The 25,916-nt window shown below is 39.3% G+C and overlaps 3 protein-coding genes across 6 annotated transcripts; 2 read left to right on the top strand and 1 right to left on the bottom strand.

Moving 5' to 3' along the window:
* The first annotated feature begins 2,308 nt into the window (after positions 1-2,308).
* Positions 2,309-6,524, top strand: LOC308106609 (ATP synthase F(0) complex subunit C3, mitochondrial-like). 2 transcript variants are annotated; one of them, XM_080458457.1, is made up of 5 exons: positions 2,309-2,419; positions 2,714-2,806; positions 3,912-3,983; positions 4,415-4,614; positions 5,067-6,524. In XM_080458457.1, exons 2-5 carry the CDS (start codon positions 2,768-2,770, stop codon positions 5,179-5,181), a joined length of 426 nt encoding a protein of 141 aa, XP_080314583.1. In that variant the 5' UTR covers positions 2,309-2,419; positions 2,714-2,767; the 3' UTR covers positions 5,182-6,524. The 2 variants fall into 2 exon arrangements, with proteins under 2 accessions (XP_080314583.1, XP_080314584.1); XM_080458458.1 differs by having other exon boundaries at positions 2,409-2,602; positions 5,067-5,951.
* A 668-nt stretch (positions 6,525-7,192) lies between these two features.
* Positions 7,193-8,934, bottom strand: LOC308106893 (uncharacterized protein). 2 transcript variants are annotated; one of them, XM_080458919.1, is made up of 4 exons: positions 8,877-8,934; positions 8,424-8,762; positions 8,223-8,324; positions 7,193-8,031 (listed from the first exon to the last, which is right to left on the bottom strand). In XM_080458919.1, exons 1-4 carry the CDS (start codon positions 8,920-8,922, stop codon positions 7,982-7,984), a joined length of 537 nt encoding a protein of 178 aa, XP_080315045.1. In that variant the 5' UTR covers positions 8,923-8,934; the 3' UTR covers positions 7,193-7,981. The 2 variants fall into 2 exon arrangements, with proteins under 2 accessions (XP_080315045.1, XP_080315046.1); XM_080458920.1 differs by having other exon boundaries at positions 7,201-8,031; positions 8,718-8,762; positions 8,877-8,925.
* A 2,221-nt stretch (positions 8,935-11,155) lies between these two features.
* On the top strand, positions 11,156-16,479 carry nsun3 (NOP2/Sun RNA methyltransferase 3). Of its 2 annotated transcripts, none has more exons than XM_080491354.1 (6): positions 11,156-11,564; positions 12,847-12,950; positions 13,042-13,550; positions 13,784-13,938; positions 14,596-14,717; positions 15,175-15,785. In XM_080491354.1, the coding sequence occupies exons 3-6, from the start codon at positions 13,082-13,084 to the stop codon at positions 15,506-15,508; spliced, it is 1,080 nt and encodes a 359-aa protein (XP_080347480.1). In that variant the 5' UTR covers positions 11,156-11,564; positions 12,847-12,950; positions 13,042-13,081; the 3' UTR covers positions 15,509-15,785. The 2 variants fall into 2 exon arrangements, with proteins under 2 accessions (XP_080347480.1, XP_080347479.1); XM_080491353.1 differs by having other exon boundaries at positions 11,159-11,452; positions 15,175-16,479.
* Positions 16,480-25,916: the final 9,437 nt, after the last annotated feature.

Here is a 25,916-nt window from a genome sequence, read left to right as displayed (position 1 = left end):
CACAACGTGCAAAAGGTGTGCCTTATTCTCTGGTTTGCCATTACACGAATGTGTTCCATGTTTTTCTTTCATATCTAAACAGAAAACACATCGTTTAACAGACACGCATTATATAACAAATAATGTGTAATATGAAGAGCTATAAAAAACCCACACACGATGCATTCAATTACTATTCATCCCCAGCTCTCCATCCGCAAAACTGACAGACACACTGCATTCACAAAACCACCCTGCAATCAGTTCCTCTCAGCTGAAAGGACTGACCCAAAGCTGTATGGTAATGATGGCAGTATTTTTTGGATTAATTCAATAATCTAAAAAAAATCATTTTAAAATGTAGAGGGTCTGGAAACATCTATTGTAGACCAATTGCATTTGGAAGGTGAATTTCCCCAATCTCATCTTTGCGTGTGCCAGTCTTTAATGCAACACATTATGCGTAGATTTTCTTTTACAAAATGTGGCTTCTTGCACGATTTGTACTGCCACGGTGTTGCCAGATGCTGTATTGCTGTGTGTGAAACAGTAACTATTCTGAATGTTGAAAATCACACAAGGTTCATGGTCAGAAATAATTTTACGAAGGGATTTGAAAAAATGTTGTATGATGTGCTGCTGCCCCCTTCTGGCTTTTAGTGTGACATTAGAGTTCAACCTTTTACAATTCTGGGTCAGGCGGTGACTAGTCCCAAGCATTATGTGACTATATACCGCACGTATATCACACGTAGGCTACAGTCTACTGGATATCACATAAGGTACAGTATGTGATATATACTGTAGCCTATGTACAGATGTTAGTAATATATACATTTTCCAAATCCTTACACTTATGTGTGACTCATATATGAATGAGAATCACCCAAACCTACATTGGTTTGTTTGTCCTTCATGGAGCAAAACTCTCTCTCTCTCCTTTTCTTTATGTATACCTAAATTTAGCATACTGATAATTCAGACTATAAAGTGTATGTAGTGTTTGTCTGTTTCATATGCATGAATGATAAAATGGTTCAGCCTTACATAGAGGTGATCGGTGCTTCTCACAGGGACTAATGTCCACATTCACTTGATGTAGATGTGAGTCACAGCTTCAGGCAATTCATGAAAGAAAATATGTCATCATGCATTGGTCATAATGTAAACATAAATATATGTACGGTAACATAAAGAATCCTGTTTATTGTGATTGAATAAGCATTTCTCTTGACCAAAACAAAGAAAAAGTAGCATTTAAAATTTGGAGACACATGTATGCTGTTACTTTTAATCCCCATCCAGCAGCAGGATCAATTTTCCCATTTTCCTAGTCTTATGCTTCCTTAATGTCCTTAAGGTTGAAAAACAAACAAACTAGAGAGCACATTACTGTACGCGATTGTAATGCAAAAAGAGGACATTTTGAGTGCTTTTTTTTAAACAACGGTTTTGACCACAGGCACACACATTGATGGAGCATCACACAGTGAAATAGTCTTGGACAGTGTGCAAAATTATTCATTTTTTGGATTGTAACAAATACTTACATCTCACAAAAGATTCTTGGAATTTTAAAGAAAAAACACAATAAAACATATTGTTTAATTTGATTTCACTTGTCAATTATATAATGGAAAAATAAAGTTCTGACATGTTCAAAAACTTTATTTATATTGTCAACGGGGCAAGAGAACAAATTGCGTTTGGTGAACATCATTTGCTGAAACAGTTTTACAGGAACAGTACAAGGAGGAAAAAAATGATAAAATAAATATAGAGAAAAAGAAGAAAGAAATACAAAGTGACATCTCATACTAAGGAGTTTGAGTTTCCATAAATACAACCAGCCAGGAAAGTACAGTATTCTCCTGTTTCAATCGCCTTTAGTTTGTCAGCGTGTTTAAATGTAATGCTTGAACCTATTCAGAAAAACAATGACACGTGACTTTTTTCCAGCGAAGTTGCACCACTGATTGTAACACTATGACATCAGGAATAAAAAAAAATTCAGGTAAGTATAATTGCTTTTCATCATGCAGTTATCAAATAGTCCAAACACACATTGTCCCCAAAAAAGGTAAACATATTATCAATATCAATATGAATGAAATCAGTAATATGATGAACATGTGTGACAAACGAGGCGACGGGGCGACGGGGCATGGTGCGTAAAATACTGAGCAAAACACTCATCAGTTTTAGACCATTTATAAAATGGATGTCATAACTTTTAATAAGAGATAATATACCCACTTGTGAAGTATCAAAGTGTCCTGCAGGGGTACTGATCAGTGAGTAGTTTGCTTGTAAAAGGGTGATCTCATTCATTCTATCGGAGGACTGCAGCACCTTCTGCTGGACGCCGGAAGTCGCTCCTTTCAGACGCGTCACTGCGCATGCTCGTTCCTCCCGTGTGTTCGACCTCTACTCCAAACCGGTGAGATCTGCTAGCCTCCTCTGTCACAAACTGTCTCTCACGTTAAAATAACTCCGTGACGCTTCTCTCTTGCTCCGTGTCTTTGTGCTTTTACCGGCCGCCCGCTCGTTCGGTCGTTCGGTTTTCCAGTTTGCCGATTATTAGCAGCATTGTGCGCTTTTGCCGTTGATCGTGACCTTACTTGTGCGTCCGTCCAACTTTGCACACCCTGTCCTTTTATTCTCCAGCAGACGATCTGCAGCAGGAACTAACATCAGCTGCACTTTGCTGTGTCCCGTTTTTGTTTTTCTACAGGCTTCGGGCAAACACCAGCTGCTTTGGTTGACCTGACCAAGACGTCTCCTCGTAATGTACGCCTGTGCTAAATTCGTCTCCACGCCCTCTCTGGTGAGTCACTATGAATGAAAGATCTCTAATCGCCTCCTGCAAAGTACTTTGCGTTTGCGTCGACTGTCAGCCGGGATGTTTTCAGAGCAATCCGCAACCGGGCTGAGCTGTACAGCCTCCTTCTCCCCTCTGCTAAAGTCAAAGTCAGCTCGTGCTGCAAGGACGTCCTGGTTTTATCGGGGAAAAACTCAATCCCAATCCTCCTGTGAGACATTTTAAAGCCTCCCCGCAACACATTGCTTAAAATGTACCCAGCTGAGAAGAAGAAGCCAATCTAAAGTTGAAAACTTCGATACAATCCAACACTATGGTGTAATGAAATGCTCTTTCACATGAGTTATAGCATCCCAGTTACCATAGGTGGAAATAACCGATTACAATTCTACACTTGCTTTTCCATGCAATGTTAATATGCACACGTATTATATAATCTACTTTGCTACTTATAAAATCACAAGCTACTACAGTGTGTGCTCTCGATTTGAATTAATATTCAACGACTTATTTGCTATTTTGTGGACAATAAAAAAAAAAAACAACAACCTTATTCTTGACATAAAATTCTGGCTTTATATCTATATTTGTTCACAAGACACGCTCCTATACTTTTAGTTTGTTTCTGAGTACCATAACTTACAAACTGAATGTTTGTCTGCCATTGACGATCCAAGTAAATGTGGTTTTAAAAAGTAATTTATGCTTTCAGTAAATAAATGAGTTTGTGTAGCACATTTGACTGCGTTTGGTATCCACTGTCTTCACCTGATTTACCACACACAAACATAGTGCTGATGGCTGCCATGCAAGGCACTCGCACATCATTGGGAGCAGTATAATTCAACTCCTTGCTCAGGAACACTTCTGCACATGGACACAGTAAGATAGGGAGTTAAAACTTCCACCGACCAAGCAGCAACAGCCCAGAGCAGCTTCTGAGAAACGTTTGACTGCAATTCGAGCTATGTGACAGAAGTTGTAGAAATTGTTAGTACTCTTTCTACCTCAGATAATTACTTAAAATGTGACTGCTGTTTTCACCAGTTCAATTCATACCAAGGCATCTCTGCCTTAACCAAATATGTTGTTGTTTTTGCGTTGTACACAGGTCCGTGCTGGATCTCGGGCTCTGTACAGACCTCTCTCTGCAGCCGCAGTGTCAGATGGCAGGAAGTCAGACGTGAGTAGCCATCAATGGAAAATGTCTTTATGATGCCTTAACAGTTGCTCCCTGAAGAGGAGGAGCACTCTCAAGCAATCCCATGTCCAACAGTCTTCTCTGCTATTCCCATCACTTTCTAAACACACTGAATGACTCAATATCCACTCAAGAGAAAATGCAGGACACGCCAAGCAATTTTCAACTAGTTCTAGAACAGCGGCACGTATTAGGATCAGATTAGTTTAACTATTGCAATTGTTAGTTTAACCAAGTCGTTATTATACAGTGAACTTTTGGAAATAAGCTAATTGATGTATGCGTTCCTTTTGTTAAAGTTATTATTGTAGTGTACCATTATGTGGGTGAATACAAATACAGTTATACATTCTGCGTCCAGTTTCAGACGGTCTCTTTGTAATTATTTATTTATTTTTATTTTTTGCTTTCAGACCGCTTCACTCCTGGCACCACAGAGCAGCGTAGCCTCTCAGCAGCAGCTGGCAGTACGAGGATTTCAAACCAGCGCTGTGAGCCGTGACGTCGACACCGCTGCGAAGTTCATCGGCGCCGGAGCCGCCACAGTGGGAGTGGCTGGATCCGGAGCCGGAATTGGAACCGTGTTCGGCAGTCTTATTATCGGATATGCGAGGTGAATTAAACACATTACTTGTGATCACAAGGACACCCATGTTGATTATTTCCTCTCCTGCTTCCTGACTGCAAAACGATGGATCTGAATCCTGGTTGAGGTGTTGCCCCACCTCATATGTTTCCATGCCACCACATCCAATACTTTAGAGAGTCATTTGTTACAGTCACTATGTGTTGTAGCTGCTGGACATTTCAAGCATGCGAGGCAGGCAAACCAGAGCCCAAAACCCACACGACTAGTGGCTAGTTATTGTGGATTTGTATCAGTCTGCACCACGTTAGATCGCAAACTTTGTTTTTGCAATTAATCATAAAGGCAACCAGACATTTCACAGTGGAAAAAACATAAGGAAACTATCAATTCATCTACATCTTAAATGATCATCTAAAATGATTCAAGTGTAATTCTTACCTCAACCTTGGCTCGAATGCTCCTCTCTTTCTCTACAGAAACCCCTCCCTGAAGCAGCAGCTCTTCTCTTACGCCATTTTGGGATTTGCTCTTTCTGAAGCTATGGGCCTCTTCTGTCTGATGGTTGCGTTCCTCATCCTGTTCGCCATGTAAGCTGGCCGAGCGCCTGCCGTGACAGAATACACCACGATGTTAACGAGAATTCGCCGGGGGGGGTGGGGTTAATCTCGGCCTCCTTTGTTGCTTATTCTCGTCCATTTAGTGGGTTGTGATCGATTTGTGAATCCACCATGTACGAAACTGTTATGAACCCAGATCACTTTACTGAGGGTTTGTCAAAATATTGTATATTTACTCTAAAGTTTTTGTTAACAACAAACGTGCAACCTTTAACATCAGTAAAACTTTTAATTCCTCAATGTGTGTCTGTGCATATTTTCTATGGGCCTGTGTGTGTTGATACGGGGTGCGTAATAGAGAACCTCAACAACCTGGATAATAGTTTCCTTGTGATGACGGAAGTGGGTGAAAGAATCATTCCATAAAAACCCTTTCATATGTCTCCCATAGAGATTGTAACGGATGAGATCTTTAACAGTGCGATGCTTTTTTTTCAGTTTTATAGGAACTGGTTTTAGCTGAGGGAGACAAAAATATACTGTGAGTAGCTATCCTGGGTTTTCTTTTCACTCGGTTAAGATCATTTTGGAGAAAGAAAAGTCACCCGACAGTCAAGTTGTCACTAGATTTTGATTTGCCTGTTCATACTAAACATTACAGTAAAGCAAGAAGACCGTTTCAATAGGACATTTGAAAATAAGATCGCATATATAGATTCACTTTCAGAAGGAACTCATTTATTGTAATAAGCTCCATGTGTATGTATATATTGTACTGTATAAAAACATTTTGACGCACTGTTTACAGAAAGTTTTCCAAGTGAAAATGGAAAACCTCTCATTGTGTTTTGGGTGTTTGGTTGACACAACAACGGTGCTCGGAGCCAATGAAAATGCAACTTTTTGAAAATGCTCCAACTCCATGTAAACGTGGGAGAACAGTTTATTCTGAAACGCTGCTACTGCACATGCGTCCTATGGCCAAAGTAAATAGTCCTTCTGCACATGTGCGAGTAAATGGACAAAAACAACAATGGCGACTTCCAGAGTCCAGATTCTCCTGGGACCTGGTAGTTTTATAGTTGAGTCCCCTGTAATAGCAATCCAACCTTATAATTAATCAAAATAGTTTACTATATTTCATATTTAGTATTATTTGAATAAGGTATTTCTTATATTTATCTTTTCATGTAATGTGGAGCTGCTGTTAAAACAGAATTTCCTTATGTGAGAATTATGAAGTTATTTCATCTTGACCTAGAGATTTGACCGCGTATACTAATGCTCTTCATCATGAAATATGTTCTGGTTGATGCCTAAATGATCTGTAGGTGTCGTTCTTTGACAACTTAAAGGCTTTGTGTGGTTTTGAAGCAGAAAGATTAGTGTCAACGTCCCTGTTATTGTAGGCACTATATTTGTTTTGAGCTGTGTGACCGCGGAAAACGCTTCTATGGGCAGAGTGTGGTTCATATATACTTAGCATGCAAACATAGATATACAAGTGATGAAGTCGTCCCCAAAAACCAACTCAAGCACAAAATGCACCGAAAGCCAGGGCATTTCTGTTTAGTAGAGTATTTCTTTCTAACTCCAAATATTGTACAAACATATCCTAAGCATTTAAAAGCCTGATTATTTCCGCTATGATTTGCCACACACATCTGCTCCTGGCAGACTACCACCTCATCACATCGTACAATTAAAATTGCAGAAAATCCTAAAGCGTTTGCATTTGCTAAATAAACAATAGTACAGTTCCAACTGATATTATAGAATAGAAAATCACACTATGACAACAGAAAATGAATATTAACTGTAAAACTAAATAGCCCAGAGTCCTCCCCTATCATCTTAATGATATCATCTTAATGCTATATTATAAGGTTATAAGATTATTCTTGGTGCTGTTATCAATATCAAGTGACAACATTAGAAGTTTAATAAAACAAAACCCCAAACTTTGCATGATTTTATTGCATAAATCAGTTTCACTTTTTTTTTTTTTTTTTTTGTAATTTTAATAAATTAAAGGCGACTCTTGAAAGTTGTTAATAAGTTGGTAACATAGTTTATTTATTTCATTCATAGAAAAACAAACAAATTCAATACAAGAAAATACAGAACAAAAGTTTTAACATTCCTGAATGAATGGGAGGAGAAAGATTCACTTATATACTCTGCTCCTTTTGACTATAAGGTCCAAGTGGCCTAAATAGCCACTCTTGCTTATATCAGAGTTATTTCTCAAAAAAAAAAAAAAAAAGCCACTTTGATTCTTCTATGTCATTTCAGATTTGTTATTATCTATCTACACATATTGTTTTCTAACTAGAAATCTACTGATGAGCCACGGCTCAGGTGCCACATTCACTCAGTGTTTCCAGTAACATGGTGTGATCTATTGTTTACGGGTAATTCTGTCTTCATGCATGCTTCCTAGTATAGAGGTGGTTGAATGGGTCACATTCCTCTTTTTTTACTTATTCGGAGGTAAGTAACAAACGGAGGGTAAAACTGTTTGTTTAAAGACAAAAGTTGTAGAATAGAATATTTCAGTAAATATATAAATCCAAGACATTCAATGAGAACAAAATTAAAACACAAGAAATGGAAAACAGTGACTGTAACAGATGCAACGGCCGCAGGCTGCAGAAACGTACGATGACTCTAAAATTAAAGGCCCTCAAATAACATGGTGCCGCCAATTGTATTTATTCCGACGTCCGTTGACAAAATCATTAAAAGTGAAATACTCCCATGGGTGGGGTACATTGATGCTTATCGATCCAGCATACATTCTATGAAACCTGGGACCCTTTTCTTCTGTGTTTCTAGATGAAAAGTCCGGGCTGCTCCTCCGCGCTCTTCATAAATTCCAAATCTGGAGAGTAAGAAAGAGACCCTTTTCCAATACAGAAATTTCAAATCTTTACTCGATTTAAGTTACCTCGACATAAATAAAGTATTTACATAGTGTTTGAGTTTCTTTCATTAGCAGACATAATGGATCTTATAAGGTATCTTATGGCATTAGGGCTGATGTTGAATGTGAGAAGTGTCTCTGTACAATACCTGTCTGAAATTTGATGACGAGGCAAATGGTGACTTTAGTAAGAATCAGACTCAGGCCGCTCAGTATTATAGTTGTCAGGGATGTGGTTTCAACAGGTTTTTCTAAAACGGGAAAGACAAGAATTTTAAAAAGTGATTTTCTTAAACATAAATACATCACTGCGCTCCTTGGATAATGATAATGCCCATAATCATCCTCACCTTGAATCTTTAAATATGTTGAGCTGGTAATTATTGGGTATTTCCTGAGATAATATCCACAAAAGTACAGCCCAGAGTCGGATTCATTCACACTCTTGATTTTGAGAAACACAGTAGACATGTTGGATGTCACTTCGAACTTGTCCCTTTCAAATCCACTGCAGAGTGACGCAGCCTCATTTGAACTGTAAATGGAGGCGATGCAGCAAGGCTGCGTTCTGTTGATGAATCTAAACCAGAGTAACTGAGTAGGACTGATGGAGAAGTTGAAGCAAGGCAGAGTGGCATCCTCACCAGATTGAGCCTCCACAGTGTGAGCGAATGAGAGATGGATCCAACCTGAAAGACATCGAAGAGAATTGTGACTGCTGTTAGCGAGCGAAGCAGAAACAAACATCAGCTGGGCCTCAAATAGTCGATGCTTTGGAAAAGAAATTCCATGCCAATACTTACTGAGGCTGCAGAGAAGCAAAACTGCCACTATAGTGAAGCTCGTCATTCTGCATGTGAGAACAGTGAGCATCAGCTGGGTGGTTTCTCTGAAAAATGCCGTGTTTGAGTTACCAGCAACTGACCACATGAGCATGCTTCTCTGATGAATGTGTGAGGTTCAGTGGAAACCACAGTGCATCTTTGAAATGGAAACCAACTTTGCTGGGCTCTTTGTACAAATGTAATAGAAGAAACATGGATGTATTTTTCTTCGATACAGCGAGGGATGTTTTGGCTTTGAATCCAACTTTCCTTGTGTTTCTGAGAAGAAGCTCATCGTACAACTGCCTCTGGGAGTGTTTTAAGTCTACCTTTGCAATTTACATGATGCAGCTCAGCCTGCACATTGGTATGGTGGTAGGTCATGTTGGCTCTCCTTAAGAAAACACAGGCTTGAGTCCAGACTTGGATCTTTCTGTGTTGAGTTTAGATATTATGAGAATTTACTCCAGGCAGTCCAGTTTCCTACCACAGAGGTTTTAGTGACTCTAAATTGCCTGTACTTTTGAGTGTGTCTGTCTCTGTGTTAGCTCCAGCCCCTTGCGGTCCCAGCTTGCATCAAGCACTCAATATGTGGCACAGATGGGATATTTTAATATATTAATCATCTATGGGTGTGCTATGCTGTGAAATCTGATAAATGCCATCTTCCATTCTTTGGGGGGCAAAATGTGCCTGCATATTAATTCAGTGACTGCTGTTATGGAGCTTAGGACCTCAAACAACAGCTAGGGAAGGATCTGTATAAAGCTTTCCTGTCCCAAGTCAAGAAAAATACAAAATCGCCTTCAAGTCCTAATCTATTCATGTCCATAGGCTTTAGATCAGTTCCATGTAAATGAGGACCTTAAAGCTCCACTATCTGCTTTTTCTTTAGGGGAAAAAAAAAAAATTCTGCCTTTGAAATAACCTTTGGTTTATGTTGGTCAGTCGGAGGGCTTGACAATGAAATATAAAGTGAGGTCACAATGTGAGACATCGAAATTTCCTAATTGCAAAGTGTGCAGTTTGGAAAATATAGAAAACAGTCCACTAAGGCGCCACTGCTGTATGTTCAGGTCAGCCATGATGGTGGTACTTGGAGAGCTCAATATCTTTTCAGGTGGTTCAACACTGTGAAAGGTTTGAGAACAACAACCAGAACAACAGCCTGGTTCTGCAAAGATTTCTTCACGATAAATGAGAGTTTTTCCTTTCCTAAGTGGAGTACACTTGCCCATGTGGAATTGTTTTTTTTTCTCTGGAAAGGTGCAGTAAGATGACTGTGTGGCATTTGGTGCTAAAGAAATTAAACTGAATTGAGTCAAATTAAAATACACTTGTTTGTAAATTTGTTCAAATCCCCGGATATTATATCTGACCTGGTTACGCTGGCGTTTTTCCGTGCACACAGGGTGCTGAACTACTTTCTGTGGTTTCCACTGTGGTGACGACGTTGTTGACGCCACTGTGATAAATGAAGAGGAAGGGAAGCAGAGAAAATATGTTGGTTGCTCAAATCTGCACGCAAACATGGGTGTATTGGTCGGGTTGGCAAAAATGTGGCTGCTTTTCACAACATTAGTTGAATTTTTTCTGGATATTCTTGAGAAAACATCAACAAAACAGTTGTCATAATATGGCAAACCAGTACAAATGTACATGTTTTCAAGTTAGCTCTGGATGAAGGAGGAGGTGGAGTAGAATTCAGTACAATAATAACCAATTACCCAAAAGTGAGGAAATAATTTTTTGATTACATTTAAATGAGCAATTTCCCCCCTGCTAACCTAATTTCAGCTACATTGACGTATGTAGCCATTTTTCTTTATCACGCTAGATTCAACTTCGTGTGTATCTATCTATCTATCTATCTATCTATCTATCTATCTATCTATCTATCTATCTATCTATCTATCTATCTATCTATCTATCTATCTATCTATCTATCTATCTATCTATCACAAATAGACGGCCGTCATATCCATGGTACTGCACACGTAAGTATTGCATGAAATTCACTTTGGCAAGAACATTTCAATAAATGAACCTGACAACTTAAATTCTGAGATCAATTTTGAACCCTAAGTTAAAATATATTTTGATAAACATATAACCAGTTACTTCAAAACAATGAGTTCATACTCACTAACGGGTACAAATTGAGTTTGCTGATTATCCTGGAATATCTTTTTTTTTTTAGAACTTCATTTCTGAGTAAATTGGTCTCGTTTCTCAGGCGGAACTGAAGTTCAGTTCATATTGAGACACGGACATATTTAAAAAACGTACCTATCAGTATCTCATTCTGAGCGGTGTTTACCTGACTGCAATTTGACGTTTGTTTGTTTTTTAATTTAAAGTTTGACATGTCGGCTTTGGAGCAAAACAGAAGACTGCATGTTTAAACGTGTCCAATGTACCAGCTCTGTAGATTCTTGTGGAAAATTAGCTTTAAGACTAAAACGCCTTCGGAGAGGTTGTGTCGGTGTTATGGTCACAGCGGTCCACGAGTTGGTTTACAATCCATTCAGAAAAAAGACGGACGGAATTCCCAGGTAAACAAGCACTGTTATGTGCTTCGTAAGTAAAGGCTTTGCGTGTCTATGGTCCCTGGGAAAACTCTGACAGTCCCACTCCTTGTATAAGAGGTCCTTCGACATCAGACAGGTGAAATTCATAGTTGTTCCAAACTCGTGATTGCACTAATTAACTTGATCGTGTTCATGTCAGTCATCAAGTGTTATGTCAGTTCATTACAGAGAAAGAACTAATCCGCCCAGCATGTCTTTTTAAACTTACATATATATATTTTACTAATTGGATAAAGTGCACACACAGCATCCTTTTTTCCCCCCAACTTTGTATAAAACTATGTGCAGTTGCACCACTTCTGCTAAAATGATTCACACTGGTTGAAGACGATTAAGTTTAATATTCAAATCTGAAGCTGCGGTCATTCCTTCAAAGACTGACTTAACACCTCTCGTCCACCAGGGGTAGTTAGTGTCTAATATACAAAACCGTCGTTCATTTAGCCCAGATCAATCAAGCCTTATCGACTTTAGAGTGCAGTTTGTATTTCTTTTTTTACTTTATTTTTTATTGATTTTCAACATGACATAATATACATTACATAACCACAAAACGATTTTCCTTCAAACAGATTTTTGTCCGGAAACTTTAAAAAACAACTTTATGAGTATTGTTATGCTTTATCTAACTGCTGTCTCTTGTCATATAGTCGTCCAATTATCCAAAACCTTTTATAGACTGGATTCGCTTTTATCCTTAAAATGTAGGTCGATTTCTCCATCAAATAAATATCTTGTACATTATCCAGCAACTCTTCTTGTTTAGGGCATTTGCATTAAGCCAATTCCTGGTCGTGGTTTTCTTGCTTGCTGCAAGTCACATTTTGAGGAAATATGTGTCTTCTCTCATGAATGTGTCTTCATTTTTTTCTCTCCAGGGAAGTAGGTTGGAATTTTATATCCTAAAATAGTTATTGTTTACATTTTTCCCAAAAAACATCTGCAAATCCACACTTCGTCTATCATTGCTGAGTACGTTGTTGTTTTTATTTTGTAGTTTTGGTGTTATAAGAAAGAAAAAAAAAAAAATGAAGTCAAATTATTCCAGCAAAATTCTCTCCAAGTTGTTGAACTTGTGGGTGTACATTGCATCTCACACATTTGTTACCATTCTTCTTCAGTTATTTCAACCTTTACCTTTTCAATGGAAAATACAGAGTTCTGTCAAATGGCGAGTCACATTTAAATTCCTCAGTTCTTCTAAGCAAGTTGGAATGTTTGAAACGTTTTGAGGTTTAGTTGTAAACACACTTTACATAAATGTCTGTGAAAGTTACTGAAGTGGCATCAATTTACTTTTATAATTCATCTATATGTTCTTGTCAAGGCAACATTTTCACATCGTTCCTTTATAACAGGTGACAAGGCAACACAAAAAAGAAAGATCATCATGTCCAGCAGTGCTGGATTTATTTGACCAGCAGTACAGTGAGGAACTTGGAGATCTATGGCCATCTGCAAGGTACATTTTGTCTGGGACAATTACTCCTGCTGTATTTACACACAGACAGCATCTTCAACTCTGCTTCATTGAGATGACATTTCTCTTGCAGAGCGGTGCTTTTGGACCCTCACTCCTGGCAGTATGGCGTCATGCTCAACCGCTTCAGCGCCGTGACAGACATCACACAGATTCTTCAGTCCCAAGGCTTTTCCACATTATTGCTGCAAACAGATGTCTCGGTGCCACTTCATCGTGGCTCCTCCATGGTCTCAAATTGTAAATATCAAGAAGGAGAAGACATTGCTTTGTCATCTTGTGGCGCCCTTTGTGATACCGCTCTCCAGTCTGACAGCAGCTCTCCTGTGCTCGGTCAGGACCTTCAGTCAGAGTCGACACCCAGTTCGGCGGTTCCTTCATTACAGTGTTACGTCCACTCGCGTCCACTGCGGTTTCCCTCTCAGGCACACAGGCCTGGCCAGCTGAAGCAGTACTACCTCCTGAATGCTGCCTCCCTGCTTCCAGTGTTGGCTTTACAAGTCAAAGACGGAGAGAAGGTTTTGGATCTTTGCTCCGCCCCTGGAGGCAAAGCTTTAGCCATATTGCAGAGTGCAAACCCAGGTGAAACACACATTTCCCCAGCAATTCTTTTTGCTTGTGTTTTTCTTTTCCCTCACTATAATTACTGTCTGTATGTGTAATAAAGCTCATGTTGCCATCACATTAAATGGCTTTAGTCTGTTTTATAGGCTCTTTATGAAAAACAGATGCAAATAATGGTAGTTGCTGTTACGATGGACCTATTTGCATTTTCATGCTGGATATTCTTAATGCATTTTCATGCTTTGTTCCAGCACTTCTCTGCTGTAATGAACCAGATCCTCACAGGCGGGATTGGCTGGTCAAAACATTGGAGTCTTTTCTGCCTCAAGCACTTCCCAGCAGAGTGATTGTGTCTGCTCAGGATGGACGGGCGTTTGGCCAAAGTGAAGCTGGTTTCTATGACAAGGTGCGCACTGTCCTGTGAATGTTTGTGGTAGCAAGCGATTGAATACTGCTAACAAATTGAGTTTACACGCTGAATTTTCAAAGACATGGTTTTAAATCAATGAGAACAGAAAGACTTTGAACGGAGGTTTATAAAACTACCAGGAAATGGGAAAAACTCTTTATTCAAATTACAACTCAGACGAAGAGGACAAATTGGCTCAGAGGAATCAAAGGACTCCATGGGTTTGATAATAGAAAGAAATATATAAAGAGGAGAGCGTAATGATTAGGCGTAAGGCATAGTGTAAACAAAGGCTGCATCGCAAATAAATCATGTAAACAGACAGTACAGGACTTGTGTTTTTGTAATGATGAACATGGGTTGTTAGTGGATTTTGTACCTCCTGTCTGAAGTCTGAGCAGCTGCATTCATGTTATTTTGGCAGAAATTCTTATTCCAACTCAAATTAATTTGTCTCTAGATGATTCAAGGAGCCTTGGCACAAATATAAGATGTTCCCTAATTAGAAAATTATACCAATGTTCATTTGCTCTCGTTTTACTGTGATTATTAGTATAAAATGTCCTCCTCTCTAACTTTTGTTCTTTAACTTTTTCTGTAGCTCATTACTTGTTGTCTGGACAGCTCACATTTCTCTCCCTCCTGGTGTCCCAGGTTCTAGTCGATGCTCCATGTTCCAATGACAGGAGTTGGCTTTATTCTCCCAATAGCCAGCAGGGGGAACAGAGATTAAAGGAAAGAGCCAAACTGCCTGCACTCCAGACTCAGCTGCTTAAGTAAGTTGAATGGCTGAGATTAGAAAAAGACAAAAACAAAACACGGCTTGGGGTTAGTCCTTAGGTACTAATTTGACATTTCTCTTTACATTTCTACCACACCATTTTAACATAGGTTATGTTGGGTTATTAAGCATTAGACGATAGTGAACATTTGAAAATAAATTGACGATTTTTGTCTTCAATATGTGACACAGCTGTAACCCTCTGACAGGTTATAACATCATTAGATCACTTAAAAATAGTACATTTATTTGCAGAGTTCATGAGTTAGAATTCTTACGTTTATGTCATAAACATACTGTTTATTACAGCAGCGTTGTATTTCTTAATTTTCTGCACTTGTTACTCAGCTGTGGCTTCATTACCCACTTGAAACAAAACACACGTTTAAAGCGCATGTAACACAATTTTAAAGCCTCTTGATATAAAGTGCTATATTTGTCTCCTTTTCCAGCTCTGCTCTGGCAGCGGTGCGTCCAGGGGGAATCGTCGTGTATTCAACTTGCACACTGTCCAGTCTTGAGAACTTTGCTGTGGTCGAGTCTGTGCTCAATGACTTTCCCGGGGCTGAGCTTGAAGACTTGTGGGATGAGATTGCTGTTGGTTTATCTAGGTACTTTGCATTTAGTTCTCACCCTGGTCATGGCCAGACAACTCATGAGCCTTCCCTGCAGCCACAAAACAGCACCGAGTCTTCTTATCACCGCAGACTCGGTATTCTCGTGGTGCCTCAGCCGGGCAAGACCTGGGGACCCATGTTTTTGTGTCGGATTAGAAGGAGGAAATAGCGTCACCGTATGCAGAAGAGATTACCAAAATGAATATGTTGAACTTAAACTTTACAATAATGCAAACCACATGCAGCCCCTGGCTTTTACAGATAATCCATTGGAGGCATGTTTTCGTCCACTGCATACAGGTTTAGAAAGTGATGTTGAAGTTTTAACGCCAATCATTGACTGTCAGTGTTGCATCCGCAGTGTTTGTTTCTCATAGCTGCTGGCTGCTTTATGTATGTGGGTGTGTTGTGTGAACAAGTAAATAAAAATAGCACAAGCGCACATCAGTCATACTTACCTTCAACAATTTCCTCCGAAGCCAGCCCTGTGCCAGCCTGCTTCTAATTGTTACATAAAATCAATATTTTTTGTCATAAAGCTGCATCTGTAATGACAGAAGGAAGAGGACGTTTCAGTCAAGCAGTGAATCTATAAGAAAATCTACAGCTAGACTCAACTTTATAAAGCTTTCTTTTGTGGTTCGTCTCATTGTGTGACTTGAGCTCACAGGTTTAGTTCACCCTCACCGTTTTGACTGGAGAAGCCGGTTTCAGCACAAACATCGAAGTGAACCTTTAGCAGGTTCAGAACCAGAAATTCTCCATGGAATCGAAGAGCCTCACAGACTTAAAAAAAAAGACTAGGTATGGTACATTTCATTAATGAAGCACGATGCACAAGCCAATTAGTTGCGTTTTAAGTATTGATAAAGCAAGTATGATATTGTCAGGATAAGCCTCTGCAAACCACCTTCTCCTTATTTATGGTCTTCTTTTTCAAATATATTTTCAAATAGCAATTGTATCTCACTCTAGCTTCTGCCTTTACTCCCTGAAAATAACCAGGAAGAGCATCTTGCAGCAGATAAACACACTGTGGCACTGCATAACTGAGAGCTCTGTACTGTTTTAGTATTTAGAAGAAAAATATCCACTGTTGCTGTCTTAAACCGTCCAATAAAAACAATCCTAAACAACATGTAAAAAAACTGTTACTGTAGCGATTGGCTACAAGAGGAAAATATCCACACATGGATAGAATTGTTGGTAAGCATCTGTTAATAAAAGAAAAACCCACAATGGTCACAGAAATATCTTAAATCTGACAAAAGTAATAAACAAAAGCTCAATGAAAATCAGATATTGCTTTTCAATTGTGGTTCAACAGAATTATTTTAAAAAACAAACTCATGAAACAGGCCTGGACAAAAATGATGGTCCCCTTAACCTAATATTTTGTTGAAAAACCTTTTGAGGCAATCACTGCAATCAAACGATTTCTGTGTCTTTATCTTTCTGCACCTCTCAGCAGGTATTTTGGCCCACTCCTCATGAGCAATTGCGCCAATTGTCTCAGGTTTGTCTCAGTCCCAGAACATAACAGAGCCCCCTCCATGTTTCACAGTAGGGACAGTGTTCTTTTCTTGGTGTGCTTCATTTTTGCGCCTGTGAACATAGAGCGGATGTGCCTTGCCATAAAGTTCCAGTTTTGTCTCGTCTGTCCACAGGACATTCCTCCCAGAAGCTTTGTGGCTTGTCAACATGCGATTTGGCAATTCCCGGTCTTCCAGTTTTATGATTTGTTTTCAACAGTGGTGTCCTCCTTGGTGGTCTCCCATGAAGTCCACTTTGGCTCAAACGACGACGGATGGTACGATCTGACACTGATGTACCCTGACCTTGGAGTTGACCTTTAATTTCTTTGGCGGTTGTTCTGGGCTCTTTTGTCACCATTCGTATTCTCCCGTCTCTTCACTTTGTCATCAATTTTCCTCCTGCGGCCACGTCCAGGGAGGTTGGCTACAGTCCTGTGGATCTTAAAGTTCTGAATAATATGTGCAACTGTAGTCACAGGGACATCAAGCTGCTTGGAGTTGGTCTTATAGCCTTTACCTTTAACACGCTTGTCTATAACTTTCTTTCTAATCCCCTTCGCTTCCTCTGGTTCATGTTTGGTGTGGTGCACGCCATGTTTTTAAACATTGCAGTGGCTACTTGTCACCTTTTAAATAGGCCGACTGACTGATTAGGAGCTTGTAGATGCCTGTGATGCTAATTAGAGGATTGGTTGAACATTTCCCTATGGTGAAATTATTTTCAATCTTTTCTAGGGGCACCATCATTTTTGTCCAGGCCTGTGTCATGAGTGTGTTTTTAAAATAAATATATCTTTTGAACCACAATTCAAAAGCAATGTCTGATTTGCATTGCTTAATTTTCATAGAATTCTTTAATTATTATTACTTTTGTCAGAGTCAAGTGATTTCTTTGACCATTGGGGGTTTGTCTTTCATTAACAGAGTGGTGCCAACAATTTTGTCTACGTGTCTAACTGTCAAAACTGCAGAAACTGTTGATGTGCATGTATCTCAAAATTTGATCTGCTGCTGTACTTTCTCTCTTTGTTTGAAACGTCTGCAGATACTCAATCTGTTATTGAGTCAACATATCTCTTCCTGCTTTACATGAATGGTACTGCGTATTGGATTATGTATAAGTAGCGAAAATCATTTTATGACATCAAAAACAGTGTTTGTCAGCCAATATTCATTTCAGATACAGATACAAATACATATGCAAAGGTTTTTCGACTTAACAGGAGAATAAAGTTTTCTGAGAGCTGGCTTTGATGATAATAATGAGTAACGCAGCTCCTCTCCTCATTCCTGACTTTTAATTTTTTTTTAACGCTTTGTCCTGACACGAATTAACACACCAGAAGTAATCTTCTCTCCTCTGTCACCATACGTCTGTTCAATTGGACTGAGATGACCGTATCATCTCTTATGGCGGCTCATTACCTGGCAGGACTGTTCCTGTGTCATGCTTGAGCGAAAACCAGAAGCGGTTTCCTCGCAGTGTTGGAGCTTTTCATCAGGCTGTGATTGCTCGGATCAGACAGAAAAGCCGTGTTGAGGGTAAACGTGGACAATAATACACCAAAATTGATACATTTTTTTTCAGCTTTTGAACATAACACAGAGACAAAATATGTTGCTGCAATGGCTGTTATGTGTGGAAACCGTCTTTTATTCCAAGATCCATAGGGCTTTTGGGTTTGTGAGACTATGAGACACGGTCAAAGATATGATGGCTATAATACGAAAGCTGCGAGTGCCTTGCTCCGATTTCATCCCACTATTCTGTGCGGCTACAGACACAAGCAATATTGCGTGCATTTCTATTGCTATTTTTATTTGGTGTCCTACTTTTACCCCACTTCTGCATTTCTTTGAAAAATGGCTCCAGACGCCGATGTGAGCCCATCATTACACCACCACAACGTCAACACAAACTTAAAAGTGGCAAGATGTGGAGATGAATTGGGGCTTCATTGAGGTTAACCATATTGTTGACCTTTGTATGAACTCTGGTTTGTTGATGTTCCCCATATTGCAGTGTTTCCTCTAGGGGAGAATCTCTAAGCAGCTTTTCCTCCACTTCAAAGGGAGAGAATGTAGGCCTGATTTGCATAATCAGGTGGGGAACAGCTTTTTGCCAGAGAGGCAGGAATTAATATGTGGCACCGCCAGATGTAATCATTAAAACCCTAGTCATTGACAATAAGGGAAGAGGAGGAGAGGAAATTAGAGCAGGAATTGTAGAACAGTAGACACAGAATGAGAAAGAGATGTGAAGCATAGGATAGTCCTAAATGCCAGAGGACACTACAGCAAAGTAGACTAATCTCGCCTGAGCTCTGTTAAGCCTGAATGCCATTTTTCAGCCTGGTAACATTCACAGTTCTGTCACTCTGTGTTTGGACATGCTGGTATGAAGTTGATGTTGCTTTTCTTAGCGTTCTACTCTGTATGGAAGCCGCGGCTTTAGCAGTGTACAATGTGATGGGAAAACATGATGAAAAATGACTTGAAATTTAGCAAACTACATGCCAATCAAACCGGAAGCTTTTTAGGACTATGTTTAGCCTTTAAAGCTACTCTCAGAGGCTGTAAATGTACTTTACGGTTCAGTCTAGCTGCTGCTGTTCACCCTGTTTCCGGCAACATCAAGCTGTATTGACTATAGATCAAATTAAATGCAGCATACTCGAGCAGAAATGAAATGGGTACATATTACAGACGTTACGACAAGTTTATGGGAAATGATACTGTGTACAGAGCTGAAAAGAGTATAGAGAATTTACACAACTTCTGTTACACTGCTTCAATTGTGCTCAACCAGTGAAAGCGGCCCTCTTAAAATAGTAATATGAGCTACCTCTTAACTGCATTTATTGCATAGTCAATAGAAGACATTCTCTTCAATTCAGTATTCAATGCACATATCTAGGACCAGCAAACTGTGTTTATTAATTAGAAGTAAAACTAGGCATAGTGCAGGAATTTTCTTAACTTATCAGGTACAAAAATGCAGATTTTACTGTTTAATTATTAATTCAAAGCAGATCACTTGGTGTAAATTGCATTGCCCAAAGTGCTGCTAAGTGACAGTAATCTAATTATTAGTAATTTGTTACTTTGACCCCAGATCATGTAAAAACAACTACAACAAAGAGAAAAGTTTTTTTTTAGTTTTTTTTTGTTTATCATATTTGAGCAAAAATTCAGTCCGATTTCTGTAACAGTAAACACAATGTCTATTTGATACTTTTCTGCCCATGAGAAATGTGTAACTTGAAGCATTTGACACTGACTGTGCTGGATAGCTAACAAGTGGGCCTATAGATTGAGTGCCTTTTGGGGCATCCATCAGTCATTTGAAATGTCGTCATTTGTCAATATTCCATCAGTGGAAGGGAGAGCAGGACCGCTGCTCTTGATTGATTGTTACACCACTAACCTCTGAGGAAAAGTGCCTGAAAGGAATAAATAATCACTGAGGTCAGTTGCACTGTGGTCCTGACCATTTGTAAGCAAAAACATAGCCATTATCATTAGAATAATCAAACAGTATTATTAAAAAGGAAGATACCAGCATTCCTCTGCATTGCCATTGTCAGTCAGGACCTACCAAGTGTACATCAATACAACCATTAAAAAAAAAGTCTCTATGCAAGTCATCATGTATCACCAAGTTTTTTCTGTATGAAAGGTATCATCGGAGGGGAAAAAAAATCTTTCATTTGAGGACTGAAGATTTTTTTCTCGTGTATTTTCATGGCCTGGAGAAGCTTCGGGTTCCATCAATGTCAGAAGAGACAAACAACGCCGGAGGGGAATTAATGGGACAGAAGTAAAAGTGAAAAGGTAACTGAAACAACTTCAAGATAAAAGGAAGGAGTGCAGACATCTCAACCCTTTTATCTGCTCTTTGTCTGTCACACATATGGACTCCAAAGGCAGAAGAAGCAGTGAAGAAAAGAGATGTAAAAGCCTCTTCTTGTTGTGGGCAGTGATCCTGCTTTTTTAGAGGATTGCAGCGTATTACTAAAAGGTATACTTGAATGGGGGGCGTACAGTGGTGTAGTGTTAAGCACTCTTGCCACATAGTGAGAAGGTCTCGGGAGAGGCCAGGGGGCCTTTCTGTGTGGAGTTTCAATGTTTTATCCCACAGTCCAGGAACAGACGTTTGAGTTGACTTCGTCACTCCAGATTGCCCCGAGGAGTAAATGTACCTGTGTGTCTGCGATGGTGTAACCTGCCTTCCCCCTTGTCAGCTGGGATCACCTCCATGCATTGATGTACTTTGGTGAGACCTTCTATAACAATTGCTTACGAGTTAAATTCTACTCCGAAATGTTTAAAGAAAAAATGATGAAAACTACAAACTTTATTGCCTAGCATTTCTCCAAAACATTCTATTCTTTTCGGAGGGTAGAGGGAGAAAAAAAAAAGAAATCAAGAATACTTGAAGACAGACTGCAGTGTGGCCCCTTGACAAACTACTGTATACCAACAAAAGATGTGTTTTGTTGGTTGTTCCTCCCATAGACCTTTGTGAGCCTCAGCTGCTGTGAGGAAAGAGACATCCATAACAGCAGCACAGGAAGACAAAGCACAGGCTTAACAGACTGAAGGCAGGACAGATTACCCTGGCCCAGACATTCATTCATCCTTTGAAGAAAAGACAGAATTGATCTGCAGATATAAAACTAAAGCCTCGGACAGTCTTCCAGCAAAATGGGATTTGAAAGAAAACTACCAGGTCTTTTCAGTTTTCAGTATTGAGTCATCATTCCTCAACAAATTAAATGCAAATTGGAAAAGCAGATCAGTCAAACCAGACTTAAATTTATGCCATTTCAGACGGTGAATTTACAGCAGTGACTTCTTAAATGGTAACTTTTCTCACTGTCTCCCAGTCTTTTTTACTTGTGGCCACAGTGTCCGTCTAAACTAAACAGAGACCGCAAATAAATAAAGAGAAAATAGCTGTACTTATAAAAGATTTAAAAGCATGCATAATTAAAATAACGGGAGCCTATAGGGGAGCATGGTACATCTTTCCTCTATGTCATGAACTATCTCACAACTAACCTAAAAAAAAGCTTTTCTAACATTTGCAGTGGATAAATTAGACCCTATTTTGTCAGACATAGACAAACCACCCTGCAAAGGGTTCCATTCTGGCCTGCAGACAAAGTTTGCAAAGTGTAGGAATGTCCCCCAAAATACATGATCCTGAATCGAGAGATTGGTGACGCAGCAGTAAAAGCCTTAATGCCAGCAGAGAAGCATCCAACCCACGTTGTCAGGGTGAATCTGTGAAAACATGCACGTTGAAGGCTGCATAAATCCTGTATTATAAGAAGCTGTTTGCAAATATCTGCCTGAAGATAATCATTGTAGAATGTATGATTTAAGATATTTCTCTAGGTTTGCCTAATTCATCATGGTGCACTTTTTTTTTAATGCAGAACGGTTTGAAAGGAAAACCTAAGACAACATTTCTCTGTATCTGACACTATTAGAAAGGTATAATCTTGAAATTACTAGAGATCCACTTGTCTGCTGTTGGTAAAGAGAATTCAATAAAATTTCGATTTTTTTGCAACACTGTAATCTTATTCTTTGCACTAAACTAAAATATCATGCTTTTGTTTCAGTGGTCTGGCATGATTGAGATTTAACTATGCTGTTCATGGGAAATGAATTAAATTCAGTTTGGCAATTAACACTTGAGAAGAAGTTCACCTTGTCTAATACTTTTTCTCATTACCTTCAATAAAATCTTTACTTGTCAGGTAATATTTCGCCTTGACAAACCTGCACAATAATACTTTAAAGTAACATCAGGCATAGTCAGAGACAGTAAACTAATCAACATCTATGTAGTTTCAGTACTTCAACATAATGACATTGACTTGCTCTCAGGCATGACAGAACAAATAAAAGTATTTAAATACAAATAGCTAATATGCTGGTCATTGCCTTGTAAGAACAACATTACCTGCACTTCTTCAATAATAACCGTGTATAGCTTTATTTGTTCACCAGGATTTAAAGAAAACAAACAAGCAAACAAAAATTGTTACATTGTGAGTGTGCATATTTTCTGCTTTGTGACTTTGGTCTGAATTCATTATCTTTGTCTACTATATTGTTATATTGCAATTCCAAACACTTTCTGCGTAAGCACTGCTCTTGTTTCAACAGACAGCTTAATTATTAGAGTAAGTCATCCTAAAACCTTTCTGTAGTTTTTGAACTTCTCATGTTTATCGGCTTCAGTTTGGATTATTTGATTTTACCAGAGTGAACACATGCAGGGCAGCCCGAAGGTAACACTTTTTTTGACCTCTGCATGGTTTCCCGTGGTACACATATTCAAGAATAAAATGTTCAGCCTTGCAATGGTGTCCCCAGACTGAGTTGCCTCATCTCAATTTTACTTCACTTCTCCCAAACTTCAAACCTTGCTGAAGTGGACACAACCTGAGTGAAGGAAAAGCATGAATAATAGATTCTTCACCTGAAAGGGGGGAAAAAGGAGAACGGAAGTCAGAGGGGAGAGGTATGAAGTGCCTGATTACAACTGATAGATTTTTAAACTTACTTCTTTAGTTTAAAATTTCATAAAAATAGAAGTGGGAGACGTTACTCAACAGATAAAACCACACGACACGTCCTGAAATCAGGGGCGTATTCACAACGCGGCTGCAAGTAAATCAGAAATAACGGAGCCCCTCTGGAGTCCTACCTTTAAAATGCTCAGATTGGATATTCAATACTCTATTCATCACATTTTATGTTAGCACTTAAGCACTTACACATTACATATTTATTATTCATACTCAGCCGGTTGTAGAGCAATGTGTGTGGCTATAAAGTGTTGCAGTATACGTCTCCTCTCACACCTCCATTTTTTTCACGCGACCTTTTATATTCTGGTACTGATGACATTACAATGAGCTCCTAGTGCAGCGGTGATAAACTGATTGTACTACCGACAGGGCTGGTAGGAATAATCGACACTGTTCTTTTCATGCAAAATGATGCTTTTGGCAATCCGTTGTAAGTCAAGGTGTTATTTGCTTATTGGAGATTTTGGGGGAATAAAGTGTCAACCTTATTCATATTACTACAAATTCATGTAAATTACTAATGCCAGCTATCATACAGTTTAATCTGTGTCACCAAACCGTTTCATAGGTTTCTGTGGGCACCGAAAGCTTTATGCCCAGTGACTCCTTAACCCTTTATAGCACACTGAATAAAATATGTGTAAATCAAAACAACAGCAAAAAAAAACAAACCCTGAAGTGTTGTTGACGAATATTTGTATATGTGAAGAGTTTAAAGTCAATACAAAGAAACCCCATGGCTTTGAAACTACACAATCAACTCTCTTGCTAAGCGCTGTGAAACTAACCGAAAATCCCAAATATTGGAAGATCTCTAATTAAAGCAATCTCTATATGGGCTCGAGCCATCTTTAAAGATTGCCCATGAATTATTGAATACTTCTATCCTGGAATCCAATTTGTTGTTTACAAAAAATAACTACAGTAAATATGACTCACTAGATTTCTATCAGTGTATTTTTAAAAACAGATGCTGTCACTTGCAGCAGTTATTTGTGTACAGTGCTGATGTTCAAGCACTTTTTTTTCCTCATAATTTGAATAAAAATGCTTAAATCTGGTGTACACACTCAGAATAGGAGACACTTTGCTGAAGCAAAATGAGCAATTATCGATGTTGATGATTAGCGCTGCACTAATACTACAAAAATGAACACCTAAATAATTAGCACAATCATCCCCTGCTATAGTCTAATGTTTCCTTATTTATTTTTTTCCATTTACCAGATATGGTCACTTTCCAGATAAAAAGTGGAGACATAAAACTAATCAACATTCAGAGATTAGAACAGAATCAGACTCTTATGAAGTTGCTGAGACGTTGTAGTGTTTTACCAGTGATGGACAAACTGACACTGCCACCCTCAGAGGTATGTTCGAGCTAAACAATGAGTCATTGTGGCAACATAGAAACTGCATCATATCCAGTGCACGCACGCACGCACGCACGCACGCACGCACGCACGCACGCACGCACGCACGCACGCACGCACGCACGCACGCACGCACGCACAAGCACAGAGTTAGTGTGACTCAGTAGCCAGTGTGCTGACCGGACAAGTTGAATGCCTGCCTTGTTTCAAGAGTTTCATAAGACATACAGAAGGTGACACAGAGGCCAATGCAGCACATGAACTGAAGTCAGCAATAAGGCAGGTGGCAGAAGGGAAATGTCTTCTATTTATCCTCCCTGTCGATTTTTTTCTTCACCTGCCTCCCCGTCCCTTCTGTGCTTTCAGAACTTGCTATTCTCTCTGTCTCCTTGTCGCTGGATGACTTTTTCTTCTCCCGTTCTGTGTCTGTGTATCTCTCTCTCTCTCTCTCTCTCTCTCTCTCTCTCTCTCTCAGAGTCAGCCTTTGATCTCCCCAGTCCCAGCACACAGGTAGACAGTGATGCTGTATGGCTTTTCTCTGCCTATTAATGTCTTAACTCTTGCTCTGCCTTGTACGGGGGGTCTACTGAGACATCATTTCCCGGCACCACACTGCCGAATGACAGTTTCTGGACATCCTTAATCACCGCTATCCCGCCTGTGTTTGCATGTGTGAGTGTGAGAGGATTATGGGACACTCAAATTAGTGAGAAAATCAGTCAGGATTCTCATTTATGCCTCAATAAACCTTGTGGCAGCAGCAATTCTCCATATCAGTGTTTACACAACTGTAACCTGCTGCTGTTGGTTTATTTTTCCCACAGAATGTACACAGCTCCCGTGGATAGGTATGATCTGAAGTGAAGAATTCTAATGAGAGAGATATAGATCGCGCAACATAGTTGTGTAGTATAGTGTATTCTGGCTTCATAGTGAGAATGTCTCTGGTTGGACTCTGGATTGGGCTCGGAGCCATCTGTGTGTGGGGTTTGCATGTTCTTCAGGTGTGTGCTTGAGGTTAATTGGTGCTTCTAAATTGCTCATACATGTGTGGTTGT

The sequence above is a fragment of the Lipophrys pholis genome (genome assembly GCF_963383615.2).
Source record: "Lipophrys pholis genome assembly, chromosome: 2".
Classification (NCBI taxonomy): domain Eukaryota; kingdom Metazoa; phylum Chordata; class Actinopteri; order Blenniiformes; family Blenniidae; genus Lipophrys; species Lipophrys pholis.
This window is presented reverse-complemented; position numbering and strand designations above follow the sequence as displayed.

Excerpts from the sequence above, each read along its gene's own strand:
- LOC308106609 (XM_080458457.1), top strand. The coding sequence starts at position 2,768 with ATGTACGCCTGTGCTAAATTCGTCTCCACGCCCTCTCTG. Across the intron at positions 2,807-3,911 it reads TCGTCTCCACGCCCTCTCTG|GTCCGTGCTGGATCTCGGGC; the intron begins GTGAGTCACTAT and ends CGTTGTACACAG. Across the intron at positions 4,615-5,066 it reads CTTATTATCGGATATGCGAG|AAACCCCTCCCTGAAGCAGC; the intron begins GTGAATTAAACA and ends CTTTCTCTACAG.
- LOC308106893 (XM_080458919.1), bottom strand. The coding sequence starts at position 8,922 with ATGACGAGCTTCACTATAGTGGCAGTTTTGCTTCTCTGCAGCCTCA. Across the intron at positions 8,763-8,876 it reads TTTGCTTCTCTGCAGCCTCA|GTTGGATCCATCTCTCATTC; the intron begins GTAAGTATTGGC and ends GATGTCTTTCAG. Across the intron at positions 8,032-8,222 it reads CGTCATCAAATTTCAGACAG|ATTTGGAATTTATGAAGAGC; the intron begins GTATTGTACAGA and ends CTTACTCTCCAG.
- nsun3 (XM_080491353.1), top strand. The coding sequence starts at position 11,312 with ATGTACCAGCTCTGTAGATTCTTGTGGAAAATTAGCTTTAAGACTAAA. Across the intron at positions 12,951-13,041 it reads GATCTATGGCCATCTGCAAG|AGCGGTGCTTTTGGACCCTC; the intron begins GTACATTTTGTC and ends TTTCTCTTGCAG. Across the intron at positions 13,939-14,595 it reads AAGCTGGTTTCTATGACAAG|GTTCTAGTCGATGCTCCATG; the intron begins GTGCGCACTGTC and ends CTGGTGTCCCAG.